Below are 19,348 nucleotides of genomic sequence, written 5' to 3'. Positions count from 1 at the left end.
ATAGATTAAGAAATAATAAAAAAATACAGTATTATTATGAGCCCTAGCTGTATGGTTACATTCAAATTCTTACTTAGATGTTGGGAGATGGGAGTTGATAAGAGAAAATAAACACAAAATAAAGACTGTTTATGAAATTTTGCATACTAAATACATCTTCCCTTTGGAGGAAGCAAAATTTATGTGAACTTTATGATTCTGGCCCTCACTAGTTTTAGAAAGACTTTATTTAATAGTCTTCTACATGTTTATTTTTCAACTGAAGATTTTGGTGAAGACTTCCAGTAGATAATTTAATACTCCTGTGTTTCCATGAACAGTAACTGAAGTCTGCAGTTTGGGAATAAAGGTTTTTGCTTGTATTTCAGACATTTTTAATTGACATTTATATGTGTTATGTTTTGCGGAAATATCTAATTCTTTTGGGTGTATTTCAAAGGTGATTTGCAGTGGATTGTAAACATTTTTGCTGACTAAGTAGCGCTGTTTCATTGGACTTCATTTTTGAATTGCTTCCAAACTTACTAAAGTTTGTCAGCTATAATGTACTCTTGCTAGGAGTTAGATTGATACATCACTCTGAATAGAAACCGCAGAAAGAGGGGTTGACACCACCACTTACTTGATGAAGCACAGGCCACAGAACAGTAGCTTTCCAACTGTTCGGTTTGGGTATTTTTGGTTTGGTTGGTGGGTTGGGTTTTTTTTTAGCAAACATACTATCAGGTGAACATTATACCATCACTGTGTGTTCAGGATTCCGTCAGCTGAGCCTCTTGTCTACATTCTGTATAACCTTGACTAGATTCTCTTATAGCAGTTGGTAACACCTTGCCTCTGTGGATTCATCCCATCTTCTAGTGAGGATATGAGATAACTAGAATTTCTTTCTCACTTGAAGACATAGGAAAAATAAATTTAGAAGCAGAGGAGATTTATCCAATTTTTTTTTTCTTCCCTGAGTTGCTGAAGCTAGGAAATCTGTGCTGTATTTGGCATTATTAATAACTAATGTATTATTTTTCAATTATTTCATCTAGCAATCAGAATGAAGTAATAATTTATCCAGAATAATACCAATTGAATAACTCTTGCATATATATTTTGAAATAGTTAAAAAAACCACCCTTCTAAACCATCTAATATTAAAAAACATCCCATATTAACAGAACAGGGGAGTGTGGTTATTTTTTAACTTGCTGGTTTGAGAACTAGTGGCATTTTTGTATGTGAGTGGGATTTGCGCACAATTCACATGTGTAAGACCACAACTGCAATTGGTCCTTCTCCTTTCTCCATATTTCCCCTATTGAGATACAAAGTTAGGTGCTTAAGGTACTGCAAGCTTCACATCTTCAGATGTGATACTTTTTTTGCTGAGTTTCAAGTACAGTGGGTATTTCTAAAGTACCTGGTATTTTAAACATGCGTCCAGAAAGTTGGAAGACTTAGTTCCCTTCTTCACTAGAAGGAGAGTACTCTTGGGGTGGAGTAATCTGGATAACAGCCTCTGCCTTTTGGAGATATGTATCTAATATCATTATGATTTGCAGACAGAAATTAGGAAGTCACATGCTGTCAAAATGCAAGAAATCCACGTAGAAGGAGTGATTTAAAGGAATCATGACTTTATAGCCTATCTGGTGATTAAAGCACTTGTAAGTGAAGGTGCAGATACGTATTCTGGTGTTCTCTATAGACATTATATTCTGGAAGCAACTTGCTGCTTGAAGCAACATACTACTTGAGTAGTATGGATTGTGCATATGTAAGAAACATACGCTTGGGCTGTAAGTCTTGTGGTTCAGATGCCCTCAGGCTGAGAAGGAACCCAAGACAGCCTTCTAGGAGACTGCTTAACCATTAAGCTCTTGATATATCTAGAATATATAAAGAGGGAACAGCCATCATCACAGTAGAAAGCCTATCTCTGTGGATAGAGATAATTTCAGAGAAATTATTCTTTTGCTTTTTCTAGTCCCCTCAAATTCCTATATGAATTACATTTGTTCAGGGTCGCTAGTCTGTTCCTTTAAAAAAATCTGCATGTGAAATAGCAACACAGAGCTCTTTTTTTATGTTAACTTGCAAATTCAGATGTAATAATGTTATTCTACAAATTATCTGCGTTTGGATTTCTGTCTTCAGCAAAGCAAGCAGACCAGTATCACACAATTAACCTCAACACTGTGTTTCTCTCTTTCACTTTTCTGAAGTAATTTCTTCTTTTCCTACTCTCCCCAACCTGGAACCCACCATGTACCTCACCCGTAGTGTAAGATAATAATGTCCTTGAAGAACTGAATCTCTTGAACTGAGGCTTTATTGCTGCTATAATCAAGACTTAGTTCTCCATTCTCTCCTAAATTCCTTTTCTGTTACATCAAACTCCTTATCCCCATGCCTTCCACTCCTGCACTTTCTCCTCCTCTGATTTCATCTTTACTCATACCTATGCTGTGCTTGTTGATGTCCCCCTTGACCTTCTTAGCTTCAGCAACCTCTCTATCCTTGTCTACTAGACTTGCTTATTCTTTCATCTGTTCTACTTGCAGGTCATGCCTTTGTTTTCATCATCACCATTCTCATTTCCCTCTTAATCTGTTAATGAACAGTCTTGCCTGCACAGGTCACCTTTGGTTGCACTTAGGCACTCTCCTAATTGCTTTGCCCCCTCAAAAGTCACCTTCTTGCAGCTTTTACAAGAACCTTGATTTGCTCCTGCTCCAAATTTGCTCTTTACTATCTTTTCTTCTGCATTTAGATCAGCTCTTTTCAGAACCTGCTTCATCTTAATTTTAGGTTATTTGATACATTGAGGTATTTTTGGAAACTTTTGATACAGGAATTATCACATAAAAATAATGGTGTAGGTGGTTCGTCTGTCTACTGGAATATTTCATAGAATCTCCTCTAGAAATTCCCCACTGCAAACACTAAGTCTTATTTTTACCAAAATCTTATGTTCCCAAGCAGGAGTAAAGCTGTGGGAGATTTCAAAGGACTTGCCTCACATGAGTTAAACATCCAATGTTACACAAATGTATACAATTTGTCTCCTGCAATACTGCAGTTTCCTTTTTGGCTGTACAGAAAATGTTCCAGTGAAATTAAAGATACCAGAACTGACTTCATGAAGAACTAAATAGTATTTACTTCAGTGTCATGGTTATTTTAAGGTTAAATAAAACAGTATTTTAATGAGTGATTTTATATAACATCAGTTTGTTATAGGTCATGTAGATGAGATCTTTTAATTGAAGGACATTGTGTAATGACAAAACATTTTTTCATGTCTGAATATTGCAGTAGCTGGTGACTTAGAAATACCACAGATAGCTGTGTTAAGTGGGTAATGATTGCATCTTGGTATTTCAAGCCAAGATTGTGTGTAAACTGAGAACATAATGGCCATACTATTTGCCTATTCAATTGTTTGACTGGCATTTTCTGAGTTCCTACTGACGTAATAAAATGAAATCTGAAAATATTCTAGTATATAAATAGGTTTTCATGGGGAGTGGAGGATAAAAAGGTAATTTCTATTTATGATGATTTTTACATTTTCCAGTCTTACTGTTGAAATAGTTAATTGGTTTTGTAAACTCTCTTTTCTTTCTCTCAGTGGATTTTTAATGGGCCATATTCTAGGGCATGTTGAGAACCTGCAAGTTCTATGGAGGAATTATTGCATTGAAAGTCCTCTGTGTAAGGTTTTGTCCATTTTAATTTACATAATTGTGAAGTTAGGATTAAATCTGGGTCTAGCATTTCCTGCTTAACACCTTACTGCAAGATTTTGCCATGTTCTTTAAGCAGCACAATATAAGAATAACTGTATTCAAAGTGAGTACAGGTAGCATAATCTGAAAGAAAGCTTTTTGATGATTACCAATTGAGTATGTTATTCAGTTCCAAAAATACTTACTATCTCTTTATGAACAATCTTTTCTTTATCCAGTGATGGGTTACTTCAAATATCAGGGTGTTAATTTATGAGCATGTCATATAAAGAATTATGTCATGGTTTACTGTGCATCATTACACAAGACATGAAAACACTTCTTTAGGCTGGTGCCTCACCGGTTGTAGTGCAGGGAAGAGCATATGCTCTTCAGGGGTGTTGGGAGAAGTCATATACCAGCTTACACTGCTTCTGCACACCAACAAGTATAGCTTTCCTGTAGGATAGGTGAAAGCCTAGGGAGAAAACTGTAGTTCTCTGAGAAAGGAAGAAGTATAAGGAAGAAGTTCTTCACAGTGAGGGTGGTGAGGCACTGGAATAGGTTGCCCAAGGAAGTTGTGAATGCTCCATCCCTGGCAGTGTCCAAGGCCAGGTTGGACAGAGCCTTGGGCAACATAGTTTAGTGTGTGGTGTCCCTGCCCATGGCAGAGGGGTTGGAACTAGATGATCTTAAGGTCCTTTCCAACCTTAACTGTTCTATGATTCTATGATTCTAAAGAATTAAGTTGTGGTTTAGGCCAATTATACTGAGTATCCATAAATATGAAAAGTCAAGGAGTGACCTCGAACCGCAAAAAGTCAGTAAGTGAAGGCAGAGGAAGAGTATCCCTACAGTGCTGATCAAGTAGAAAAGAGAGAAAATTAGCACTCGTATATATGTGCGGACTGACACTACCAGCCTTATGCTGTAGGTCTTATTTTGGAGTTGGAATTTCAGCTTTTCATTTTTTCTCATCTTCCTGAGAGAAACAGAAAATCAAAAATGGGACACCAGTGGTACCCGTGTGAAGCTTGGCAGTGTTGTCTGCATGCTACCAGGCAACACTGTCATGGCTCTGAACTTTTCCTAACTTAGTAGCCCACTGCTGTGGGAGAACTTGTCACTGCCCCTGTATCAACAAATCCCATTTTCACAGAGTCTTATTACATTAAGGTTCATTTGGTGGTATTGTCGGTCATTCTCATTCCTCACCCCATTCCCCATGCAGAAAGTCCCTCTCGTGGTTAATTTTGTTTTCCATGAAGTCCAAAAGAAGTGAAGGTCCAGATAGCGGGGGAACCCTTTTGTAGGAAGGTCCCCCTGTCTTCCCAGCCAAGGGGACCCTTCAGAGAAAGGGTTAAGGATAAAAATAACACCACTCCAGCAGATCGTTTGGAGATTGCCTTTGCTGCTGCTGCTGTGAAATTGAGAGTAACCAAAGCACGGAGATTACGCTTCAAGGCGAAGGCTTGTGAAGGACAGTTGGGCCATTTTATATCTTAATCATACATTTGCCTTGGAGTCTAAACTGTTTGGCAGTTGTCCAGTACATGACAGCAAAAGTAGACAATAGAAGATCAAGAAATGTACATATAGGTAAGAGAGCTCTTTGGTGTGGAGTTCTCAGGGACTTCAGAAGGCTGTGAGACTGCTAACAATTACCTCCAAGGATGAATAAGACATGTTTTTCAAATGTTAGTGATTACATTGCGTTACTGCATATTTCTATAGCACGTTTACCCACAGGTTTAAATAATATGAATGGAAATTATTTTAACATGTTTCCTGAATGTACCTCTAAGTTAATGTGCAGCAGAAGATGCAATGTTGTTGGTCTAAATGGTAATGGCTCTAATAATTATGATACCATACTCTTTGGAGTATGGTGAAGTTAGCATGGGATCAATATCTAGTGGGCACAAAAATCCAAAATTCTTTTAGCTGAAATACTAATAAAAATATGAAAATAATCACCTAAAGAAGTTCTCCTGCAGTGCATAAAGGTGTTAGAGGATAGCATTTTTTCCTCCCATGGTTTTTATTAAAGCCCTTGTTCGGATAATTTCTGAAGAGTTCTTTTGTTCTTATACTTACTTCTCTGTTAATGTCATACTCCTTCTCTTCTGATAACAACTTTACTACTGTAATTAAGCTGTTGTATACATACACTCTACAATTTTAACAGAGTTCAAGTAAGCAAACAATAGTGAGGAATGGTATTAAAATAATCCTCAATAATATAATGCAAATAGATAATGGATTGCAATTAATATATGCTTTACAGAACTTTTCAGAGTCTAAGTTTTATCATCTTTTTAAAACAAGTTTGTAAGAAAGAAGCTTCATGAAACATAGGCCCTGAATATAAAAAGTTAATAGCTTGCAACTATATTAATATAATGTCTAGAATATTACATTACTTTGTTTCCAGAGATAATCAATGATGGTAATATAATACTTGCCTCTCAGAGCCAATGTATGCTTTAAATTAATTATTGCTTATAAAGCACTTTGAAGTCTTTAGCAGAAAGGTTTTGCATAAGTTTAAAAGTACTACTATTAATTTAACATCATTATTAGAGTAAAGTCAGTACTTTAGGAGCATTTGCTATACTCTGCTCAGTATCTTTTTATTCATCATATGATGCATATTAATTATTTTAACATTTAGAAAGATTAGTAATCTGGAAGTATTCCAAACCATTGTTCCAGACAGCAGTTAGATATTTGGGTGGATCATGTAAAAACAGTGAAATGGCTGAGAAAGCATGTGAAATGTTTGTTTTAAATAATATTACATCAATGGAACAGACATCTGCAGCACTGAACTTGATTTTAAACTTCTTTAAAACTTTTTTTTAAAGTTAATGTTGTACTATGTTTTTCTAAAATAGATTATTTATATGAAAAACATACTATTCCTAAACAAGTATACTGCTTTGTCTTTTATTCAGTCTTTATTTCTGTTTCTCAAATATTTTTAGGAAATCAGATTTACAGGGAGCCGGTCTTAGAAGGTAATGAGCACCTGCCACCCAATATGACTGTTGCTGTTTGGTGTTGTATCCTAACATCAACTATCAATTTCTGTGTTATCTATTTTAATTTTCATTCATGTTATTTCTTAGAATCATAGAATAGTTAGGGTTGGAAAGGACCTTAAGATCATCTAGTTCCAACCCCTCTGCCATGAGCAGGGACACCTCTCACTAAGCCATGTCGCCCAAGGCTCTGTCCAACCTGGCCTTGGACACTGCCAGGGATGGAGCATTCACAGCTTCCTTGGACAACCCATTCCAGTGCCTCCCCACCCTCACTATGAACAACTTCTTCCTTATTTCTAATCTAAACTTCCCCTGTTTAAGTTTAAACCCATTCCCCCTTGTCCTACCACTACAGTCCCTAATGAAGAGTCCCTCCCCAGCATCCTTGTAGGCCCCCTTCAGATACTGGAAGGCTGCTATGAGGTCTCCATGCAGCTTCTCTTCTCCAGGCTGAACAGCCCCAACTTTCTCAGCCTGTCTTCATACAGGAGGTGCTCCAGCCTCCTTATCATTCTCGTGGCCAACAGCTCCATGTCCTTTTTATGTTGAGGACACCAGAACTGGACACAATACTCCAAGTGAGGTCTCACGAGAGCAGAGTAGAGGGGCAGGATCACCTCCTTTGACCTGCTGGTCACACTTCTTTTGATACAGCTCAGGATAAAACAGTGTAAGACTGTTTAAAAATATGAGCAGTGATAGGCCTTGGAGGTTATAGCCTCAGAAAAAGGGTATAAAATCACTCTATCATACAGTGATTATGTGCTATAAAATAATGCTGCATGTTTACATAGTTGTTATCAACAACTTTACATACTAAATTGTCGCAAATGGAGAAGACCAAATTTTAGGGACCCTGTCCTCTGTCTTCCCCGCTAGTCTTGAACTTGTGCTTAGCTCTAGAGTTCAGCACAGGTTCCACTGGCTTTGGATCCAGTTGTAGGACTGGTATAAAACACTTTTAGAGTTCAGGGTCCAGCCAGGCTCCCCAGCCCCTCAAAGGCAGTTAGGGGTAGCAATCAGGTGAATAACAGATAGGTCTTTGTGAATGGTATAAGGTGATATTCCAGCTTCCTGAAAGCAATATTAATTTAAAAGCCAAATGTGTGAGTAATTCAATTAAGTTTCACCTGTAAGCAGTTTCCTGAGTCAGCAGTGAGGAAGTTCGATTTTCACCATGTACTAGAAAATAAGGATATTAATTACAGGTAATATTTTTTGAGTCTTCTCCTTGTGGTAGACATTTTGTTTAAAAATACTACTTGCACTACTAGGATTAGAAGAATCCTTTCTTGGTAACTGGAAATTAATGTTCTTATCCTCTTTGAATTTGTTCTACATTCTGAGATGAATTTAATATGTACTGCAAATGAATTAAGCATTGAACCCTTTGATTTCTCTTGGGATTACTAAATCAGTTAACAAAAAGGTTTGTCATCTCTAGAATGAAATGCCATATGGCTCAGGTTCACCCATGTTATTTTCAGATATATGCTAGAAGATTAAAGTATGCTATTAATATGAAATTACACATTTCAAACTGATTTTTCAGTTTATTAATAATAAGAAAGAGGTTCTTCTGTTATATCAGCAAACTAGGTACTCATGTTTCCAGCAAATGCTTCACTATATATGAAAACTAGCAAACTTCAGACTTAATTCTGCACCTTTCCATGCAGAGGAATATGTGTAAAACTGATCAAGTATGTGCTCCGGTTTCCAAGTAGGTTTAGGGTTGAGATGCTTTCTAAAAATATAGTAAATATTTTGAAATATAGACAAATCATTCCTAACTTACGTGTCACTGGAAGTATTTTAAAGTAATTCAAATAAATGAATGTAGATATTTTTAATGTTTACCCTAACTCCTGTTGATATTAATGATGACACATGCGTGCTTTCTTCTTCAGTATAAATGTTGTCCAAGACGCATAGCTATTTGTAAACTATAGGGTGTTATACATGTACCTAAATAAATAAAAATTTCCTCTTAATTGAAGACATTAGAGTCACTAGCACCATAACGATGTGGCTGCGTGGCAATTTAAGGTTGTTTAGGAACAGGCTGCTGGCAAACACTTTAAGCCAGCACTTGAAGCAGTGCTGCTGCTGCCAGAAGCTGTCCTGCCCTTCCTTTGCATCCAACAGCTCATTCTCATGAGCATCACTGCATGGTCCTACAGGTGCTGGTGCTGGCACAAGTAATAGAGCAGCTGGAGAGTACAAACAGCAGCTGTAGGTGGGAAAGAGAAGAGCTGCTTCTGGTGGTGACAGTGCTGACATAAGCTAGTTTAAATTATTTGTAAAATAACAGTCTAAATTATCGTATAAGATAGGAGATAGAAGATTGTAGTGAAATAATGATTGTGCTACTATTTTGAAGTAGCAGCTGTTCCTCATGGTTTTTTAGATCTCCAAACCTTATTTGTTTATGTTGTGTGTTCTATGCTAGCCATGGTTTTAAAGTCCAGGATTGTAAATCCTTGAAATGAGTTGGGGAAGAGTAGGCAGAGGGGTACTTCAAATCTGCTCTGTTTCTAAATAAATCATGCAATTTCATTTACAGCTACTGTGGAAAAAAGGTACTGCTTCTAAATGCTTACTTTGTTTTCCACTCAAAATATGTTAATGAGATTGTCTACATGCCAAACCCATTCTAGAGTAATGAGAATGATCTTTGTCTTTGTTTTCAGCACCAAAGGGAATACTCCATCTCTCTCCTGATGTTTATCAAGAGATGGAAGCAAGCCGCAACAAATCAGCCCCTGGTACCACTGTAAGCTATTTGTCATCCAAAGAAATGAGCCAGACTGCTAGCTCTTTCTTCAGCATATCTCCTACAACAAATAGCACAGCTACGATTGCCAGGGAACTTCTCATGAATGGAACATCCCCAACTGCCGAAGCCATAGGTCTAAAAGGAATATCTCCTGCTTCTCCCTGTTCTGCAGTGCAGCCTTCAAAACAGCTGGAGTATTTGGCAAGGATTCAAGGCTTTCAGGTATGGGAGGGGGAAAATGAAGCTCTTCAGCCAGAATCATAGCATTGCCATCAAGGTTTCACTCTTGCCCTCTTGAATGTGGGCATGCATGTAACTTATCTTGTACAATTAGCTGGTGTCCAAGACAGTTTCTGGGTCCAGGAGATATAACCCCTGCACCAATATACATGTCCCTTCTTCTCTTTTTTGTTCCTTCCTTCCATTCACCTTACTGCAGGCCATCTTTCTCTCCTTTGTTTATTCTCCTTAAATAATTACAGGCTTAAGTTGTGCTTTTTACTTGCACTTCTTTAAGAGTCTTCACCTCTTGGCATTAGAAGCTTTACATACCTCTCTGGCATTGGTTTCTCTCGTTGATCCAGAAGGTAGTGACGCACCACCTTAACTTCGCGTTTGTCTTCTGGGCCAGGTTGTTGAAGCTGTAACTCTGCTTCCCACCCTGCACCCCTTACTTGCAACCTGTAGAACAACATTTTCATCAGAAGGTGCAGCCTAGGAGCAGAGCTGGTGTCAGAGCAATGCAGAATGTTTTTGACATCACAGTCAGTACTAGAGAATGTAAGATGAACCACACTGGGTCAGTGCAGGAGTCCTTCAGCACTGATAGCCTGTATTCATCAATGGCAAATACCCTACATTTCATAGAATAGGTGTGGCAGCCTCTGTAGTACATCCAGTCATTTCTGCAGTGTGGAAGATGGGAAAAGGAAGCCTCTTCCCAGTCACTGTTACATGCAAAATTACACACTTTATGGATAGTAGCTCATTTTGCTGTGTTGCACCATCAGAGGGTAGAATGAGCTATGTAGAAATACTGTTTTTCCTGTTGTAGGATTTTTATATGGGTGTTTGATTTTGTTTTTCAGAGCTGTGAATTTGTTTCATTTGAAAAGTTGGTTTCGTATGTTCTAGCATATGTAATTTGATCATGTAACCGAATTCTGGAAATGGGAGGTTTCTGTTAGAATTTTTGCATGCCTGATAAAGAATTTTTTTCATCAAAGCCCACGTAATTTACAAAGTATGCAGTTGTTGGAAGTGATTTAAAAGAGGCTGCTAGAATTCAAGATAGTGTGTCAGATGTTCTGTTGGCATAAGCAGCATAGTTCAATTACATTTGCATACATCAGATATCACCAGTTGTGGATTTGACCTAATGCTGTTTCTGTCTAAAATGTACATTCAGCTTTCTTTTGGTCTTCATTTTTAAAGTATCGTTTTTGATTTATTAGTTTGAATGTCTCTTAATGCAAGAAACGGTAAAAGCCTAAGCCTCACTGTTAGTAGAGTTAAGCTGCTAATAGGAATTCAGTTTACCTGAGTTCCATTTGTTACCTGCCTGCAGTAGAAACAGATGAATTCTGATGAAAAGAAATTCAATCTGTGAAGTTTTCACTGCTCGCTTTCACATCTTGTCAGATTGCTTGTGTCTTCTAGTAACACTTTATTTTCATCGAACTGATGCACAGTTTGTGTTACTGTTTTGATTCCTACTTGCCTACAGTATGTGGTTACTGTAAAATGATTAGTTGTGTTTGTTCTGGTTTTTTTCATGCTTTGATTCTAGATGCTTATGTAGAAATTGTTTTTAAAGGGTCTTACCTTGAGCCAAAAATATAATCTGTTTCATCCATAAACTAGACTACTACTTTTTACTTGGCCCTGATACAAACCAAGGAGTTTGGTAGAGAATCTCAATTATTAACATCTGTCTGCTGTGTATGTAACCAATGGTTTTATACCATCTTAGCATGATTTTTAACACCTCACTTGAATAAGCCTAGTATTGATGTGAAACTCTGCCGCTGCTGGGTGGCTGAACTGAGGTGGAGCAGTGAACAGAATCTCTGTGGGAAATGGCTCGGTGGCCTGTCAGGTGCATATCACAGGTCTCTTCACTATTTCAGCCTAGAAAGCTCTTTGTGTTTAAGAGTTTAAAAGCCAATTTCTTTACAGGTTAACTTTCTCAGGCATATTTACGAAGTAGAGAACTACTGCATTTGCAAACAGCTAGCTTGTTTCATGTTTCCTGAATGACCCAAAATGATTTCTAAATTGTTAGCATGTATTTGTATTCTGGTCCAGATGATAACCATAGTTTTGTCTTTCATTGAAGAACGTATACATTCTGTTCTGTTACAATGTATTTTTGAATTTTTAAAAAAATCAATAAATACTCATATGATGTTTCATTTGTAAATGTAAAAATGTTATTTGCTTATTTGAATGGGTCTTTTTTAACTTCTCTAGCCTCAGGGGACATGTCTTTAAAATGTGGTTATTCAAATTCTTCTAAACTGTTTGTATATGATCTCAGCCATGTTCTATTGTAAGCCCCTAATATTAAGAGTTACTGGGACCAATGTATGGAAAAGTACTAAAAAAATTGCATTTTTATGTTTTATGGCATATTATTCTGACTATATTGTAATCAATAAGCAGCAGCTCAGTGTCACTGAAAAACAGGTGTTTAGCTTGGATACTTTCAAGGCTCAGGCTTCAAATGACCAGTGATAATTAAACACAATTACTTCAAGCAAGCCTTTACAAACTCTGAATAAAGCATTTTAGTGCTTGCTTCCTATTTATGAATATGATCTACCAGTTAATTGTTTTGCAGACTTTGCCTAGAGATTGTTTAAAGGAGAATTCAGCTTTGGTAAAATGGTTGTTTTTAAGTGACTATGTGGTATTTTGGCCATTGTTTTGTACTGGATTAGGAAAGGTACAGTTATTTTTGCTGACTGTTGAAGTGCAGTGAATAATTCAGAGAGTTTGTTTAAATGGAAACATACAGAGAGGCTGTTTACACACGAATAATTTTAGCTTCCAGTTCTTACTGAGGCAAAACCCAAGTTACAGGTAGTCCAGTAGGAAATTCCCCTGGGAGTTTCCATGAAGGAAAGACTATAAAATTTAAAAAGCCACGATTGAGTGCCCGCAGTCGGGCCTGGTGTGTAGCTGGCAGACATCCTTGGCTTGCTGCATTGGCAGGATTCAAAATTCTTAACTTTTTCTCTGTAGTGGCTATATAAAAACGCCTCACACGGGATATAGTTTCTACATGATGCATTCCTTTGATTGCAACGGTTGCACAGTTTGTATCTTATACGCCCTCCCACCTCCCCAGCATTTGTTTAGAGGCTTAAATGTTTCATTTTATGCATTGATACATTTAAATGTTTTCTTGTTGGGCATTTCTAAATGTTCCTTGTTCCGCCAGCCAGTACTGAAGGCATATGTTTCTGAGAGACCACATGCACAGGAGATCACATACTGGACGCTCTAGAGTCAGGTTTACTTGAGGCACACACATTTCAGTGTGTGGTTTTGAACTGTCGGCAGAGGTGGGCCTAAACTAAATTTCCACAATTGTATTAGGGTTGACACTGAGCTCAAATGTTTCCCTACTGTGGCTTTAAACAAAACAAACCCTCATTTTGCTTCAGTGGAGTCTAGGAGTTCTTGGATCTCACTGCTAAGATACGCTTGTGAAGGAAATTTCAGGGAAATTCAACCCTCAGTAAATTTTATGGAAAGAACTATAGTTTTGGTCTGATTTGGATATAATTGCAAATTTCCTGGAGCAGGTCAAATTTTGTAAAGCACCTAAATGTCATTTTCAAAATTGACACAGGCACTATGGATGCTAATGGCAAGTCATTTAAAGCTATAAATCGTCTAAAAAGGTAGATACTTTTTTTGATTTTTATAAACACCTGTGCAGATTAGGTACCTAACTTGTAGTTCACTTGTAAGCCTGGGTACCCTACATACTGTTTTGCAAGTCTGGGCTATTGCCTCACAATGTGAAGTCAGTCATACCTTTGAGACTTCTGCCCTGTGCTGTGTCGCCTGATGCAGACATGTGCTCACATGCTGTGGGTTCTCGTTCTAGTGTGATTTGTAATGGTACTTTCCTTGGTGTCTGCTCACCACTTTCATTGAAGGATGTAGTCACTTACAGAAAGAGCAAAAAGGGGCAAGTCTGGCTTCTTCAGACTCAGCATCGTATGTGAACCATCAGTCGTAGCTTGGGCCATGCTGTGACAGAGTTAGCAGTGGTTGCTAACAAGTGCAGCACCCCAGAACTGGCATCTGGCTTCCCAAGTGAAGGATGGTGGGCAAGCTTTGCATCTGACCTGCCTGCATTTGTGAAGGTTTGTGAATCCCAACCCTGGTTTTACCCAGGGTTCTCTTTCTCTGACCAATACTAAATTCACTGTTAGAACTTGTTGACAGTGTTCATGACAGTTAACAGTTACTTCCTGGTCTTTTTAACTGTGAAGAGTTTGGGCCTGGAACTCTTTCTGAAGCAAACCTAGATGCATTTATGAAAATCAGATTTGAGTTCAGTGGGAATTTTTAATACAAAGGAATGAACAAGAGATTAAGGGTTAAGCCTGAAGGAAATAATTGGGATATAAATGACTATTATCACATCACAACTTTCATATCTTGAAATTTGGTGCAGTTGCCTTTATCTTCCTTCATTAACATTTTGTGTCCAAGTATGGCGACTCATTGAAGATGACCAAAATAACAATTTCAATTCAAAAGTTCTTTTTTCCAAAGCAGGTCACTGTTAAGAAATGTTGCTTGCTTAGTTAAATGAAAATTCATTGGACTTCACTACATAGAAGCAGCTTTCCTTTCATTAGTTCTTGCTCATTATTTGCTCATCCAGCAAAATATGCATACTTAATTTGGAAGAGCTCCCTGGCAGTCTTGACATTAGCAATGTCCTTCTTCTGTTCTTACCTCAGAAGCTGTTTTTTACCTTAGTAAAAGCAACGTCTTACCCCTTTTCAGTCTACTTTTTTCTCTTCCCACAGCAAGCAGAATTTTGTTCAATGTAACTTTCATCGGTCTTTGCCAGCACACCAGGTTACTTCTTTTTTATGATCTTCAGTATAACTTAGGACTGGAAAACTAAGGCCAGATTGTTTACTTGTACAAGTTGTTGTGTCTCTGAAGGTAACTGATTGATACACCATTTGTGGATTTGGGCAACAGGACTCCACAAAAAAAAGCCATGATAAGGAGAAGGCTACAGCAAGACATTTACCAGTCTCTTGAGCTCTTGAAGAACATAGAACTCTGAATTAGCTTTGAAAATTGCAAGAATTAATCGGTACAAATTGAAAGGTTAGGGAGAAAATAAGCAGGAAAAAACCCCAAGCATTTCACATAGACTCCAGATTCACATACCTACAGTAAAGGTACTTAGGAGACATCTTCTGTTGTTCTGGTGAGTAGAAGTAAGGTGAAAGCATTCTGAGAAATGCTCAGTAGTGCATCTCTTTCTAAGCAGAATCTCCTGGCTGGGGAGGCCAATGGGAAGAAATGAAGGCATACTAACAAGGATGCTGTGATGGAGGTGAAAGCTTCAATGAAGGGCTTTGAAGCAGCACGTTAAAATGAAGCTGCCATGGTTTCCCAGAAAATCAGTGGGTATTTCCCAGGGTATTTCCTGTCTCTGTGTGTCTGATGGGCTATAGATTACCTTCCCATCCCAAATGTTCTGTCTCATTTTTTATAACAGACATTCTTCTATTTTTTTTTGTTGTTTTTTCCATTTTCATTACTCTTTCAAGATAGAAAACAGCAACTTCTCTCTGCTTCTTTCAGCCTTTCTCGTGGCTCACTGCCTTGCATAAAGCGGCCCCACATTAGGTCATTCACCTTCACTCTTCCTCAGTAGTTATCTACTGAGCCTACACTACAAAAGTTTTATTTAGAAGTTTAATAATTTTGTGGTGATTGTGTTCAAGTGATCAGAGGATTTGTGGTTGTTCCATCCCTGGCAGTGTTCAAGGCCAGGCTGGATGGGGCTTTGAGCAGCCTGGTCTAGTGGAAGGTGTCCCTGCTCATGGAAGGTGGGTGCAAATAGATGACCTTTAAGTCCCTTCCACCCCAAACCATTCTGTGTTCCATGATTCTATGATTTATTTAGGGGTGAAATTGAGCTGAGCTATGGTAAATTGAACAAAACTCAGTCTCTTATGAGTCATGAATAGCTGATATGATTTTCCTCAGATTGATTCAAATCACTTTTGAGGAAAAACAAATATAAACTTTTACTGTGCTTTTGGGGAAGGGATCTACGTACTGAATCTGTTATAACAAATATAGTTGTAATTATGGTGTTACTTGTCAGAGTGTATTTTCAAAGTTCCTTGCAGATGAATGAACCAGAAAGTATGTTTTAGCAAGTCTCCGGGAAAAGCCAATGAGGGAAAGTGTAGCAAGTGCTAAAATCTAGAATGTAAACCCAGGTCATACTGTTGAACTTGTCAGCTGCAGAAAGGTTTGTGGCCACTGTCAGCTTGGGACTTGAATGCCAGCAAATGGGCTAGTTCTGGGGATTACAAATCTCATCACTCATTCAAATTAGAAAAAACGATCAATAATTAAAGGGAGCTTTTGAAATTACAACATTAGGTTTCCTGGCATCATTAATGTAAAATGGATTTGAATGCTGTGTCAGCAAACTGGTTTTATATAAATGCTTCTTTGAAGAAGATCTTATCTCCAAAAATCAGGAAGCAATTTGGATATTAAAAAAATGAAGGTGTTTGTAGAATAATGTTAGAGAATACTTTTGACATAAGGCTTTTAAAGCAAATACTACTACATCCACATTTAGGGTTAGGAGCCCCTATAATACTAAATATATAACTGTGCATCTAGCTCCCTACCTCAAGGCATTGGAGACTTCTTTCCCAGCAGGATTAACCAAACTGCAAATATTAATGAAATTGTTCTAAAATAATAGTGTACAGTCAGGCCCAGAGGGAACTGTAGTCAGCTGATTTGCTGATTTGTCTTCATGTAAACACTCAAAGGGCAGTGGGAATTAATGACATTTATATTTAAAAAGAAGCACCTTGAAGTAGCTCAAGAGTGACCATGCTGACATGTATTATCAATACATGCTTCTGCAAACCAAGCAGTGGAACAGGGCTTTCAGTTCCTTCCCCAGTGCCTTTGGTCTTAATCAAGTTTACTAGCACTGCACCTGCTCAGTGGGCAGATTGGTGTCTGTAAAATGATGTGTGGAATGTGCTCTATCATCACTGGAAGTATGGAAATCTGGCCTTTTGCAGAAGGGTATTATCTTCCTGTGTGTTTGTACTATGCCATGCTCAATGGCCAGTACAATAATCTCAACAGCAGTGTTTGTCCCTTACCCACACAGAGTATAAACACCTTTAGAAATGGTGTACAAAGTCCTCATTATCTCAGTTTCTGTCGCCCTGGATACTTTTTCTTGCGCTTTCACCAATTACCAAACTATTGCCCGATGTTCAAATTACTATAGACTGCTGTTGTGGGTTAACCCCAGTGGGCAGCTTAAGCCCCACACAGCTGCTCACTCATTCCCCCCTGGTGGGATGAGGGGAAGAATCAGAAGGGCATGAGTGGGAAAACTCGTGAGTTGAGAGCAAGACAAAAGCTTTGTGTACAAGCAAAGCAAAAGAAGGGATTCATTCACTGCTTCCCATGGGCAGGCAGGTGTTCAGCCATCTCCAGGAAAGCAGGGCTCCATCACGTGTAACGGTTTGGGAGCACAAATGCCATCAGCCTGACTGTCCTCCTTTCCTCCTTCCTTCCCCAGCTTTAATTTAATTTAATATAATTTTAATTTAATGTAATTTAATTTATGTGGGATATCCCTTGGGTCAGTTGGGGTCAGCTGTCCTTGGGATGTTCCCCCCAGCTGCTTGTGCATCCCCAGCCTGCTCCCTGGTGTGGTGGTGTGAGGAGCAGAAAAGGCCTTGGTTCTGTGCAAGCACTGCTCAGCCATAACTAAAACATCCCTGTGTTATCAAGGCTGTTTTCAGCACAAATCCAAAACACAGCACTATACAAGCTTCTGTGAAGAAAATTAGCTCCATCCTAGCCAAAACCAAACCTTATTCCATACCGTTTATGACATGCTCTGGTCTCACACTGTCCAATACAGATTCTCATTAAACATCACTCCCCCCTGCACCTGCTCCCCATCCTTTGCTTTATACACAGATATCTTTCCCTTAGTCTATGGGCCATCCCTTTTAAAAGTCCACAGTATGTCCATTGAATCCATTTAGTCCATGTTTACTCTGTTTTGGTGGATACTCAGGACAAGAGAAGAGGTGTGTTGTGTGGTGTTATGGGACACCAAAGTCCAATTGGGTCACTCCTGCACTTTCATGTCTTCTTGTGAGTCTTGTCCTCTTCTGGTTCAGCTGGTACCTGCTGTATAGTACTTTCTGTAACATGCAACTCAAATACTGGGTTACAATTTGAAAGTATATCCATTACAATCTTCACCCGTTGTCTCTTTGGACTAGGCCATTGCAATGAACTCTTCCCCGTGCCCCTTCTCCAGCATCGGCTTATCCACAGGCCCAGAGGCCCTTTGGGGAGCACGTGCTCCTGTGTGGGCTTGTCCACCATCCTTTAGGAATGTACCTGCTCCAGCACGACCTTACCTATACGCCACAGTCCCTTCAGGGAAGTAGCTGCTCTGGTGTGGACTACTCCATGGCCACATACTCTTCTGGATGTGCATGCTCCAGTGTGCACTTACCCAGTCACAGCCCCCTGGACTGGAGTTCCATCCTGTCCAGTACAGCACCTCAGGAATAGTAGCAATGCCCTGGCCATCTGCCAGCCCACTGCTGTTATCAACACATTCCCAGGCAGAATAGGATGATAAGGAGAACAGGAAACGGCAGAAGCAAAAAGCAGCCACTAACAAGCACTAGACTCGACAGTGAAGCAAGCAAGCAAGCCCTGTGGCAAGCACTGGAGCCTGCCAACTAGTAGCTAGCCAGCTGTAAATTTGGTCTACCATACTCTGATCAAGTCTGTTGTTACCTCAAACCCCTCGTGCCCCATGCTGGGTGCCAGAAGGGACTGTTATGGGTGACCCTTGTTGGCAGCTGAGCTCCAGGCAGCCGCTCACTTGCTCCCCACAGTGGGATGGGGGAGAGAATTGGAAGGGTGACAGTGCGAGAACGCGTGGGTTGGGATAAAGACAGTTTAATAGGCAAAGCAAAAGCTGCGTGCACAAGCAAAGCAGAACAAGGAGTTAATTCACAGCTTCCCATCGGCAGGCAGGTGATCAGCCAGTTTCCTGAAAGCAGGGCTTAATCATGTGCAATGGTTACCTGGGAAGGCAAATGCTGTGACTCCAAACCTTCCCCTTCCGCCTTCTTCCCCAGCTTTTTATGCTGACCCTGATGTCATACGGTGTGGAATAGCCCTGTGGACAGTTGGGGTCAGCTGTCCCGGCTGTGTCCCCTCCCAACTCCTCATGCATCCCCAGCCTGCTCACTGGTGGGGTGGTGTGAGGAGCAGAAAAGGCCTTGTCTCTGCGTAAGAACTGCTCAGCGGTAAGGAAAACATTAGTGTGTTATCCACTCTGTTTTGTAGCAGAGCATGCTCTTACAAACGTAGCACTATACAAGCTTCTGTGAAGAAAATTAGCTCCATCCCAGTCAAAACTAGTACAGCCTTTTATACTTCGCTGGCATCTTTACAATTGCGTGCCACTGGGCATAAGTCAGGAAATAGGAGATCCGTGT

At 39.2% G+C, this 19,348-nt stretch overlaps 1 protein-coding gene across 2 annotated transcripts in view; it reads left to right on the top strand.

Annotated features, from left to right (window-relative positions):
* Window positions 1-19,348, top strand: part of STAU2 (staufen double-stranded RNA binding protein 2) — a 118,350-nt gene that overhangs the window by 28,735 nt on the left and 70,267 nt on the right. For both annotated transcript variants that reach the window (XM_010021258.1, XM_010021259.1), the window contains exon 7: window positions 9,463-9,770. In XM_010021258.1, the coding sequence (XP_010019560.1) occupies window positions 9,463-9,770 (308 nt within the window). The remainder of the gene's footprint in view (window positions 1-9,462; window positions 9,771-19,348) is intronic.

Source organism: Nestor notabilis, unplaced genomic scaffold (genome assembly GCF_000696875.1).
Source record: "Nestor notabilis isolate BGI_N333 unplaced genomic scaffold, ASM69687v1 scaffold3049, whole genome shotgun sequence".
Classification (NCBI taxonomy): Eukaryota; Metazoa; Chordata; class Aves; order Psittaciformes; family Psittacidae; genus Nestor; species Nestor notabilis.
The sequence above is the reverse complement of the archived record's forward strand: the minus strand, read 5'-3'. Positions and strand labels throughout refer to the sequence as shown.